The sequence below is a fragment of the Panthera pardus genome, unplaced genomic scaffold (assembly GCF_024362965.1).
Source record: "Panthera pardus isolate Hobbes unplaced genomic scaffold, ASM2436296v1 HiC_scaffold_3, whole genome shotgun sequence".
Classification (NCBI taxonomy): domain Eukaryota; kingdom Metazoa; phylum Chordata; class Mammalia; order Carnivora; family Felidae; genus Panthera; species Panthera pardus.
The window spans coordinates 2352269-2364560 of NW_026526876.1; the positions used below are offsets into that span (position 1 = coordinate 2352269).

The 12292-nt window shown below is 48.5% G+C and overlaps 1 protein-coding gene across 2 annotated transcripts in view; it reads left to right on the forward strand.

The window, feature by feature from the left end:
• The window catches only part of LOC109246071 (multidrug and toxin extrusion protein 2-like), a 59263-nt gene that overhangs the window by 4395 nt on the left and 42576 nt on the right, over nucleotides 1-12292 (forward strand). For both annotated transcript variants that reach the window (XM_019413828.2, XM_053892874.1), the window contains exons 3-8: nucleotides 2541-2609; nucleotides 5918-6066; nucleotides 6855-6897; nucleotides 7460-7504; nucleotides 9687-9784; nucleotides 11611-11708. In XM_019413828.2, coding sequence (XP_019269373.2) covers nucleotides 2541-2609; nucleotides 5918-6066; nucleotides 6855-6897; nucleotides 7460-7504; nucleotides 9687-9784; nucleotides 11611-11708 — 502 coding nt within the window. The remainder of the gene's footprint in view (nucleotides 1-2540; nucleotides 2610-5917; nucleotides 6067-6854; nucleotides 6898-7459; nucleotides 7505-9686; nucleotides 9785-11610; nucleotides 11709-12292) is intronic.

Genomic DNA, 12292 nt, shown 5'->3' on the forward strand with positions numbered 1-12292 from the left:
GTTTCCGATTCTGTGTCTCCCTCTCTCTGTGCCCCTCCCCCATTCATGCTCTGTCTCTCTCTGTCCCAAAAATAAATAAAAAACGTTGAAAAAAAAAATTAAAAAAAAAAAAAATGAATAAACATTAGGAAAAAAAAAGAAAGAATTAGGGGCTCCTGGGTGGCTCAGTCGGTTGAACGTCCCACATCGGCTCAGGTCATGATCTCACGGTTCGGGAGTTCGAGCCCCAGGTCCGCCTCTGTGCTGACGGCTCAGAGCCTGGAGCCTGCTTTGGATTCTGTGTGTGTGTCTCTCTCTGTCTCTTTGCCCCTCCCCTGCTGTGCTTGCTCGCTCTAAAAAATCAATAAATATTAAAAAAAAAAAAAAAAGGAATTAAATAAAACTATCTTAACTGTATCCTGGGGGGAGAAAACAAAATTAAGATTTTATGGAAGGTTTGTAGTAATTTCTTTCCTTCTGTCTCTCTGTTTTACCCGCAATTCACGCACCGATGAGAGCATAAAAAAGAGTTCCTACTTTTTGAAGTAAAAATAGGTAGAGAGCAAATACAAGCCCAAAATTCCGTAGATAGGCCTGAAAAGGGTACGCGGGAAGGTTGGTATGTTGCAAAGAGAGGAATTTCTGTAGCTAAGGTTTTAGGTAAGGGAGTCTATGTCTGTCTTTCCTTGAGCAGTGCGTGGTAAGACTGTGCTTTTAACCAGCCGTTAAATTGTAACTAATTGGTAGGAGGAGAGTAGGCCCAATTTCAAGAAAACTATTTATGAAAGCCAGATACAGTTAAAAATGTTTTACTTTATGAAAAATTCTGTATGCGGAATGAGAGAATTTACAAAAGTGTTTGTTTTCTAAGTAAAAGAACGTTTTTTAAGGTTCATTTTGTTATTTTTTTAACGTTTATTTTTTAGAGAGAGCGCGTGCACCCATGTGAGTGGGAGAAGGGCAGAGGGGGCCGTGGGGGGACAGAGGATCTGAAGCAGGCTCCACATTGGCCGCAGAGAACCCGATTCAGGGCTCGAACTCACGGAGCTGTGAGATCATGACCTGAGCCGAAGTTGGATGCTTAACCGACTGAGCCACCCAGGCGCCCCTAGGTTTTATTTTATTTTTTTGAAGGAATCTCTTACTCCCAATATGGGGCTTGAACACGCGACCCTGAGACCAAGAGTCGCGTGCTCCACCAACTGAGCCAGCCAGCTGCCCCCTGCCCTCCCCCCCCCGCTCCCCCGGCCACAAACATTTATTTATACCCCACCTTGTTTTGTTTCATGAAGAATTTGAGTTGGTTTGTAAAAATACTTTCAGTACAGAAGGATAAATAATTAGCTGGTAGAATTACCGGCATCCTGAGCTCTTGTAGTTTGCAGAAATTCACAGTGTGTCCAAGATGTCCCTGAGCCATCTGTTCGGGGGAAGGACGGCCTTTCCTGATACTGAGTCAGAGGAGTGGCGTGGACACCCTGAGGTGGAAGATGGTGTCCCGGACAACTTGCTACGAGAGATACGTCAGCAAGTCTCGAACCGTCTCCGTATACAGGTGGTCATTGTGTGGGGAAAGCACAACGCCCTTGACTTTCATCCAAGCAGTCTCAGACAGCGGACTTGGCCTGGAGATAGACTTGAGGCCACAGAAGAAGAGTGACGGCTGGGCTTCCTTTTCTTTGCCTGGAAGGCTGAGGGGTTTTGGAGCTTTGGCCCTGACACTGTCCCGGCCTGGAATTGAGAACACAAGGCGCCTGCCTCCCGCTGCTCCCTCTGTGTGTGGCCTGTCACTGACTCCTGGTGGCTAGAGTTTATGATCTTGGTCAGCCAAGAAGTGAACCCACCTTGGGATTGACATCACCGCTAAACGTGAGACCCGGGATGAAAATGAGGGTCTCCAGCTCTCCCCAGCCTCCGCAATTGCAAAATGGCTCCTTGGGCCCTGACCTTAACCTGCAGGTTCATTGCCAGGGGCCCTGGGTAAGGTGCAGACACGAGGGTGACACAAAACCAGTCCTGTTTCTCATCACAGGGTTCAAGCCTGTGGCCAGACTTCCCAGCTTCAGGTCGCCATCTGAGTGACCTAAGCTTTCTGTGACGTGCTCCCGAGACCCGTAAAACGGGCACAGTGCCCACGACAACCCTGTATGGGAGGGGTTGGGGGCAGGGCCTGCACGTGGCATATGCTCAGTACACGTTTGCTGTCCTCGTTCTTAAAGGCACATCGCAGACCAGGGGCGTGGCCTTTAGATATCAACCGCAACTTAACTTTTTGATGTGGAAATTGTAACACACGCTGTGTTGTTCAAGAAGAACTACGTCGTCAGCCATCCCGGTTGACACGAAGTGATTGTGATCCTCTGGTCGGAGGCTGTGTTTTTGTTCACAGTCGCCAGGGATGGACGTGGACGCCCATCTGCTGTGAGATGCAAAGTCTTAAGTGTACGATTGCAGGTTGCTCCTTGCAGGTAAACCGTCACGGCTCCTTGGCTTAGCGGGAGCTGTTAGGCAGCGACTGCCCGGCCGGTCCTCCAGCTGCAGCTGCCTGTCGTTCCTTGCAGGTGGTGAACGTTATTGGGATTTCAGTCGGAACTGGCTTGGCCTCGGCTTGTGACACGCTGATGTCTCAGGTGAGGACCACCCTCCCCCACACACGATTTTTTTTTTTTATTTATGTATGTATTTAGTCAGTTACCTTTCCTGTTGGAGGCCAGGTAGGCGACTCTCCCCTCTTTGGCTTTTGTTGCCTTTTATTTGTCAAACACTGTGCTGCTGATGGCTGTAGATGTAAGCCAAGTGGGCTTTATAATTGTGCTCAGGGGCTGTGCTTTCCTTTCTGTCTCTGGTCTGATCTCTCCCACCCTAACACTGTACTCCCTCACCTGCTGTTGAAGACGCTCAGCTCCGTCTCCCGCCCACATCTCTGTTCTCAGGGCCACACTTGAATGTCGGTCATGTCCCGGACATCACACTCAGCTCAACCAGAGCTAAGCCCATCTGGCTTTCCTCCCTGAACTGTTTCTCCTCTCGGGTTGTCTCTCTCAAGAACACACGACCCTCCACTGAAGCCAGAGTCCTTCTTTATCTTCTGTCTCCTTACGTTAGTGGAGTCCTCTCACACCCCTCCGTCCTTGTTGCCTGTCACAGGACTGGGAACTCTGGGTTGGTGTGCTAACGCAGTCAGAGGAGAGTCAGATTCTGGTCCCGGCCTTTCTCTCCTGGCTCTGTCTTCCATCTCACCCACCTGGTTTACAACCATAGTGGTTTCCCTGGTAGAATCTGAGCTGCCTGGGGAGAAAGGCTATAATCCCATTCAGTCTTTGAATCCCTGTGGGGCTCAGCATCGTGCTTGCTATGTAGTGGGTACCCTGGAAATCTGTCGAAAGAGTGAGAGGAAAGCAGAGAAGCAAGCCGGGATGGGTAGATGATGACGGACGGATGGATAGACGGTTGGGTGGTGGGTGGATGGGTTTATAGATGGATGCTGGATAGACGGGTGGGTGGTGGGTGGATGGGTTTATAGATGGATGCTGGATAGACGGGTGGGTGGGTGGAGGGATGGATGGATGGATAGATGGTTGGGTTGGATGGTAGATGGATGGTTGGACAGATGGATGGGTAGGTGGCTAGAGGGATGGATGGTAGAATGGATGAGGTGGACAGATGAATGATGGCTACATGGGTAGGTGGATGTGTCATAGATGAGTCCTGCCTTCACACCCACTGCCTGGGAGAGTGGGGACAGGGTTATATGCCAAGGAAGGAGTGGCCCTGAGCATATGTGTTATATCCTGAGCGGTTGGACTCAGCTCCTCAGCTGTTGGTGCATGAGGGTATCCTGGGATAGTTTTTATAGGCTCAGCTAAATGTGGCTCTAAGGGCTAAATGTAGTTCTGGATTGGCATGATAGAGAATGTGAAATTTTTTTTATTTTTTTAATCATTAAAAAAACATTTTTAATGCTTATTTTCAACAGAGAGAGAGAGAGAGAGAGACAGCATGAGCGGGGGAGGGGCAGAGAGCGAGGGAGACACAGAATCTGAAGCGGGCTCCAGGCTCTGAGCTGTCAGCACAGAGTCCGATGCGGGGCTCGAACTCACGAACTGCGAGATCATGACCTGAGTTGAAGTCAGACGCTTAAGTGACTGAGCCACCCAGGAGCCCCTGAAATTTTATTTTAAAATAGTTATTTTGTCCCTTTTTTGTTACCATTTCAGTTATTTTTATCCATATAGTTAAAAAAAGAAAAAGACTAGATCTTTGTTTCCCCACCCACCCATATACAGTGGACGTCTTTCCGTATTAGTAAACGTATTTCTATAATAGCACATTGTTTCTTGGATTTTATTTATTTATTTATTTATTTATTTATTTATTTTTTGAATTTTTTTTTCAACGTTTTTTATTTATTTTTGGGACAGAGAGAGACAGAGCATGAACGGGGGAGGGGCAGAGAGAGAGGGAGACACAGAATCGGAAACAGGCTCCAGGCTCCGAGCCATCAGCCCAGAGCCTGACGCGGGGCTCGAACTCACGGACCGCGAGATCGTGACCTGGCTGAAGTCGGACGCTTAACCGACTGCGCCACCCAGGCACCCCTGTTTCTTGGATTTTAAATGGCCTTTTAAAAAGATTGTAAAGCTCAAGCACCGTCTAGAAACTTTAGGTTATCTAGAAACGTATTTGAAAAAGATGGAGGAAAAATCACTAAAGGTTAACCCTTCTGAGTTATCTTTATTAACTGTTTGGTGAATATCCTCCAAATATTTCCAAATATGGACACTTACACCATTCTAACATCTACATGGCCTTATTACTTTTTCCTGCCATTAAACCATGTGTTTTGGAGAACACACTGAATGAAGTAGGTGGACACATTCCCTTTTAATATTTGCACAATATTCTATGTCCTTTGTACGGCCATTGTTTTTAATTTGTTTCCACTGACTCTTTCAAGGCACTTTAAGTTAGACTCCTTTTTGCTTTTGAGAAAGAGACAGTCATTCAGGGTACTTGAAGGAAAGGGAGAGTGAGAAAAGCTCTGAGAAACCTTGACTCGGCCAAGGCCACTGGGGGGACCGGGCCTTCCCTGCCCTCCCGTGGCCTGCTCTCCGCTCTGTGCTCTGGCCACCTGGCTGCCCCTCATTTCTGCCTTTTGTGCTCTCGTCACACTTAAACGTCAGGTGATGTCGTTTCTCTGCGCGCAACTCTCCTGTGACCCCGTCTGACTGTGGAGGCCACTGAGCCCTCTGCTGTCCCCACCGGGGTTCCATCCCCACAGGCTGCCCTGCTGGGCCTCTCCCAGACGTCTGCCTGGCTCATTCTCTCAGTTCCCGCATGTGTTTGCCAGAAATCCCCTTCTCTGGGAGGCCTGCCATCCGCCCTGTAAACATCGTGCTCCTCCCCCAAGGGTCTGTCCCCCTTCCCTGATGTCTTTTTCTCCAAGCATTACTGCCATTCTAGAGAATGCACTCTAGATCTTAGTTATTTCTGTTTATCGTCTGTCTCCCTTTCCTTCTAGAAAGTCAGCTCCATGATGGCAGGGACTTCTGCCTGCTTTGTTCACTGCTGAGTTAGTTCCCGGGTCGCAAATGCGTGTGGCACATAGTAAGAGTTCAAGAAATACTTGCTGAGCGAATCCGGCAGGCTCTAACCCGCCGTCTGCTTCTTGCACCTTTGAAGCCCTGCTGTCTGCTGTCAGTGCCCTCCATGTCTAACTGTCCCTGTTCCCAGAGACAGGAGACTCCTCGTCCCGGGGCATGTTTAAAATGCCCTTGGTGCCCTTGGCTCAGGTGTTGGGGGCGGGAAACAACAGCCGTCCGGCTGCATGGGTGGCCAGCAGGGTGCTCTCCCTTGGGGAGCCGTTTGCGATGCCGGCGGTCCAGGCCTCGGCCCGGTACACGGTGGCCCTCTTTATCACTGCGTTTGTTTTCTCCAGTCCTTCGGAGGCAAGAACCTAAAACGCGTGGGGATCATACTCCAAAGAGGAATCCTCATCTTGATGCTGTGTTGCTTTCCTTGCTGGGCCGTCTTCATCAATACGGAGCGTATCCTCCTGCTCTTAAAACAAGACCCCGAAGTCTCCAGGTCAGCAGCGTCTCTAATGTCAGAACCCCAGGTTCAGCGTAAGTGACCGTCTGGTCGTCTTAACCTTCATTGACGTTTTGGTCAGTTACCTGGACTTGAACCCCCGTGGAGAATGGAAGCTGTGACTTGTGGATCACAGGGTATTAAGGCTGGCAGGGACCAGCTGGCACAGAGTGACACAGAGTGGCACAGCGTGACACAGTAACCTGACGTCCTGCCCAGAGTGAAGATACAGGATGAGAATGTTAATACCCTTGGCCCCAGTCTACTTTCCCGGTGTTTTGCAAATACGCAGAGGATTTTTTCCCTCCCAGAAGCAAAGGAGCAATATAGTTGCTTAGAGTTCTTAGAGTTGGGTTTTTTTTTAACCTACAATTCCAGCAAACTCTGGAATTTGTCTTCAGGATACACGGGATCACGGGATGCAAGGAGGCATCTCTCTTTTCTAGAACACTGTTCGTCTTGCTTCAGTGTGAGGTACAGCTACAGTCCTGACCCAAAACCTTTCTGAACTTTGCCCGACTTTTAGTTCATCTTGCTCTGTTCGTCCCATCTTTTCTGCTAAGAATGAGCTGCAAGACGTAAAGTCAGACTTCCCTGTAAAAGCAGACGTGTAGCAAGCCTAACATAGTGTTAATCTGGCTTGTGGAAAAAGCCTTTTCAGAGTGGTATTAAATTTCTCCCGTGTAAATTATGTTTGATTTTTAGGAACCACGTGGATTCAATTTGAAGAAGTACGGCCGCAATTGTTTGAATATTAACTGAAGGCTGTTTGTTGTTTATTTCAGGATAGCCCAGATTTATGTGATGATTTTCATTCCTGCTCTTCCTGTAAGTGTCGAGGATATTTTGTGTCCTGGGACGCCCCAAGCAGCTCATGAATAGTGTCATGCCTGTGCCTCCCCTCTTTCTGTTTATTTTATCATAGTCCTGTTCCCGTGTAAGCTCAGTGTGTAGTTCTTGGACCTGTCATCCCATCCTTACTGCTTCTCAGAGCTTGTACCACTTTGATATCCAACAGCTTGAACGTCATACCCACACCGATGAGGGGGGAAGAGCTTTCTGTCCTTATTCTGTGGGTGCTTTTGACTGCAGATTAATTAGGATGTTTCTGGGGCCCCTCTGGGATTGGGGAAAGTACTGCCAGCTGGCACTCTCAGAGCCATTCAGACGTCAAGGTAGTGAGCCGTTCGCAGATTCGGCCAGTTCGAGGTCTGAGGGTCCTCTCCGGAAAATTCCAAACAGCATCCTAGCATTTGATCCGCGTGGGTCTGGGTCTCTGATTTTGAGGTCGCATCAGGAGGAAATACCTTCTTGAGAAACAGAACTGTCAGAAACTTTTGGAATTATGCCTTCATGTTAACAAGAGGTGTTTTTCTGTTTTACCTCCTAGGCAGCGTTCCTGTTCCAGCTGCAGACAAGATATTTACAAAGTCAGGTATAGAGCCTTTGGATCTTTTGACTCCGTGGTGCCTAGAAACGTGTAGTAGATATTCTTAGGGAGTTCTCCGTGAAAGTCATTCACAGTTTTATTTCCCTGGAATTTTACCCAGAGCTCCTTGTTTGGGAGACCTGAGGTCTTGTAAATGGATTTTGTCCAGCTCAGGAGAGATGCCCATCTCAACCTGTCAGATTCCTGCACCTACCTCTTGTTTTACTCTGCAGCCCCTGCCTCCCACAACACCCACCACACTGCACCCCTTCCCTCCTCTGTGGGCTGCCTGCTGGCTTTGGGTCTGACCTCAGGCCCGGCTCTGGTGCCTGTGCTTTAGAGGAAGAGGCTGCAGAATTCTGTGGGGTTTACGGCGCCCCCAGAAACCAGAGGGACAAGGGGCATGGAGGGGAAGGCTAAGGGCAGAGCTGAGGGGGAGCTCTGCCTCTCTGTGTCCCCAGGTCCCTCTTAACGTGAGCCGCCCGCTTGCCTTCATGTAACTTTTATCCACAGAAGCCGCTCTACTTTGATGGTGGCCAACTGTTTTTTAAAAAAAAATGTAGACTCTTTTTTTTTTTTTTTTTTGTAAGTTTATCTGTCTTAAGAGAGAGTGCGAGCAGGAGAGGGGCAGAGGGAGAGGGAGAGAGAGAATCCCAAGTAGGCTCCACGCTGTCAGCGCCCAGAACCCAACATGGGGCTCAATCTCATGACCCCGGGATCATGCCCTGAGCCAAAACCGAGAGTCAGACGCTCAACAGACTGAACCACCCGGGCGCCCCAAATGTAGAGTCTTCAAGAAAATGTTTACCTGAGGACTAGCGTAGAGTAGGCAAGAGACACACGAGAAGTGAGGAATGAGGCCCCGTAAATAATGGGGGTGAATGTCCACCGCATACCTGCTGGGGACCAGGCCCTGCTGGGTGCTTCGTGTGAGGTGACCTCACGAACCTTCACCTTGGCCCTGGACAGAAGTTAGGTAACTCGGCCTGAGTGTCTCCCATGGGGTCTTCCTGGGACACCTCGTGCCATGCACCGATTTGCTGTCCATGCAGTCATCCCTTCTCTTCTATCTCTGTGTTACTGTGATAGAAACGATGGCCCAGCGGGTCATTCAAAAGCTTTTAGAAACTTCTAGTTGGCCGGGCTCGCAGCTGTACCAGTGGGGGAGACGTGGCCAGCGGCTCTGACCCTGGCCGTCGATGTCCTCTGTGACCGTGCTGTCATTCAGAACCCTTGCCTGTGTACCTCTGAGTGTTCGGCTGACCACCTCTTTAGGAAAACTCACTCTTCCTGCTGCAAGAGTCTTAACTGTTCTCACGAGACCACATTCTCCGCTCACCAGAGGAGTGGAAACATCCCCACGCAGCCCGGCTAAAGCAGTTGTATGTCCTGCCTTTTAACTCGACCCTAACGCGCTCTGCCCAGAGTTTCAGGGACCTCCCACGGGTTAAAGGGCTCGGTCCCTCGAGACTCCCCTCCCCCCACCTTCCGGTGCCCACGTTGCCCCCTGTGCTTCTGACTGATCGGCTGCAGGTTGGAGGTTTCCACGACCGCCAGCCTGGTTCCGTTAATTTTTTAGAGCGACTCCCAGACTCACGAAGAGTTTGCTTACGATTTGCCGGTTTATTACAAAAGGGTGTGGCAAAGAACGCAGGCCAAACACCCAGATGGCAAGGTGTGTGGGACAGGGTCCGGAATTTTCACAGCACGTCCTCGTGTACACAGCCTGGAGGCTGTCTGAACCCCGTGATTCTGCGGTTTCAGGGGAGGCTCCCTCACGTAGGCGGGATTGATCACTTCCTCTATTCCCAGCCCCCCTCCCCTCTCCCGAAAATGAGCGAAGGGCTGAAAATGTCAAGCTCCTAACAACCATGGCTTGGTTGTTCTGGTGAGCAGCTCCCAACCAGGAGCCCACCCAGAGTCATTAGGACAAAAGGCGCCCTTGTCACCCAAGAAATTCCAAAGGATTTAGGAACTCTGGGTCAAGAACCCGGGTTGAAGACCAAATATTAGAACAAAGGATCCGCCTCGTGCCCCTGCCACTGAGAAGTTCTAGGGGACTTAGGAGCTCCGTGCCGGGAAGCGGGGGCGGGGTGGGGGCAGAGACCAGTATATATGCTTCCCATTACGTCACACCACATAACCGATCAGCTTTTGAAAATGCTGTTTTCCTGTTTGGGGATTTTAGGGCATCATCATGCCTCAAGTGATCACTGGGGTTGCAGCAAACGTGATCAATGTGGGCATGAACGCCCTCCTGCTCTACGCCCTGGACCTCGGAGTGGTGTAAGTTGTGACCCGTTCGTTCCCCAAGTGCCGAGCGTCTGCTGGCCGCGGCCCTGGGGGCTGGGATATGGGGGGGTGAAGCGGCCTGGGAGGGAATCCCCATGGGGTGGGGGCTGGTGTCCTGGAGCACCTGGGGGGGCAGTCAGCCCAGGCTGTGGGGAGGAGTGCGGGCGTCAGCTGGGGGAGAATGTTGTGGAAGAGGTGACGTTGTGAGCTGACACCTGCCTGTCCGGTGGAGTTAGTGTGAGAGGGCGTCGCTGCAGCCCGTGAAGACTGAGATGCCAGACCTGAGCAAAGGCAGGAGGGGGCAGAGGACTGTCGGGATCTCCCACTAGCTCTCAGTTGTAAGAAATCAAGCCAGTTCCGTCTCTGTGAAGCTGGAGAGTTGGAGGGTCCCACGAGGAAGGCAGCGTCAGTTTGGACCTCCCGCCAGTAGGCACCATGCTGTCGATCCATCCCTGACTTGAACTGTCCGGTGCGCTGGCCCAGGTCCAGCCCCCTTCACGTGGGCCGACGTGGTCACACGAGCACTCGAGATATATTATGAATGAGATGTAGTAAAGTGAGATAGAATAGAAAATAGCGTATGGAGGTCTTTTCATGAGACTTCGTGTGTACAAATATTAATGTGGGTACCAGGTAGTGATGGAAATTTAGTTCTGTTAGTTGCAGTAATACACGTGTGTGTATACACACACACACACACACACATATTTGTACATTTGTACGTTTGTATATAAGTCATTAGGTGAAGGGTAGTAGAGAGGTGGACTGTAAGAATAATCAATGGAAAAAGGTTTGTAACATCTCCTGCCAGGAAAGCCAGAGGCTTTGACCATGGGGGGCGGGAGCACGAGTCGGCAGGCAGGTCTGAGAGCTGGTGACATCGACCCACATAAACACCTGATTGGCACCCGGTTTGTCCGGCTTTCCTCTGCAGGTGCACCTCACGGACCATCTCATAGAAGTTTCTTGAACAGGTGTACGGAGGACAGTTTGGATAGTAGGAAAAGAGGAGAAGAACACATAGGAATGGGTTAATAAGTGATACAGTGTGAGGATTGGTCGGAAGATTAAAATGAAAAAATAGGAAGCAAGCAGGGCTCTGGGCTCCCTGTGCCAGGACGGGGCATCATTTAATTTGTGGTGATAAAATGTCATCTAAGATGCTCTAAGGTTGTCTTGTAATTGAAAACAAATTTATTATAATCCTGGGAAATAACTGTGAACCTTAGACCAGTATTTTGAGCACAGTAGTTGTTTTTGATATTGTACGTAGCTGACTACATTTAAGAATTTATCTGCTAGGTTATTTCGGGCTGTTAGGACAAAGGACGGTGACAAGTGTGTATGTCCTTTTATTTTTCTGGTGATGAACAGTAACATTTGGCTCTTCCACAAAATTGTTGGTCAGTTACAAGTGGACAGTGTATTTAAATCATTAAAAGATAGTCCACAAGTTCTAGGCTTTTCTAATAACTGTCTTTTTTATTTATTTTTTTTATTTTTTATTTTTTTTTAACGTTTATTTATTTTTGAGACAGAGAGAGACAGAGTATGAACGGGGGAGGGTCAGAGAGAGGGAGACACAGAATCTGAAACAGGTTCCAGGCTCTGAGCTGTCAGCACAGAGCCCGACGCAGGGCTCGAACTCACTGACCGTGAGATCGTGACCTGAGCTGAAGTCGGCCGCTTAACCAACTGAGCCACCCAGGCGCCCCATAACTGTAATTCTTAAAACAGAGCAAAAGCTTGTCAGGGGTAGTCTGTTTATTTATATTTGGACAGAATATACTCCCAGGTAATGATCACTTTCTCTCCTTCAGAGGATCTGCCTGGGCAAACACCACTTCCCAGTTCCTCCTGTCTGCTCTCCTTCTCCTGTACATGTGGTGGAAAAAAATCCACGTCGATACCTGGGGAGGTATGAGAACTTTGATTTACATTATGATATTTGTTATTCAGAAGGATGTAATTCGGGTGTTTGGATATTTTTCCCCCAGAGAGTTTTTTTTTAATCTTTTTGGAAAATTAAAAAATTAAGGAAAATATTTGTATACAGAAAATATAAAAATTATAGGTCACTGTGAGTTTTTTTTTTTAATGTCCATAAAGGCAGCTTTTGGTCATAGAGAATGGTTGGCAGCTGTTGGGTTTAAGAATTGATATTTAAGGAATTAAAATTGCAGATACAAAATCTAAATTTTTCTTTGCAAATCATCCTGCTGTGTTAAAACACAGTTTGATTGATATCTTATCGACTCAGGTGAACAGATTGAGTTCTTAAATAATAGTACCACTTAAAGTTTCGCCAAATTCCCTTAAATAGTGTCACATGCATTTGTAAGTTTAGTAAAATAGATTTGTTTTGTTTTCTAATTTTTTAAATTGTGGTAGAATGTATGTAACATAAAACTTGCTATTTTAGCCATTTTAAGTGCCCTTAAATACATTCACAGTGTTTGGTAACCATCACCACAATCTAGTTCTAAAACATTTTTATCACCC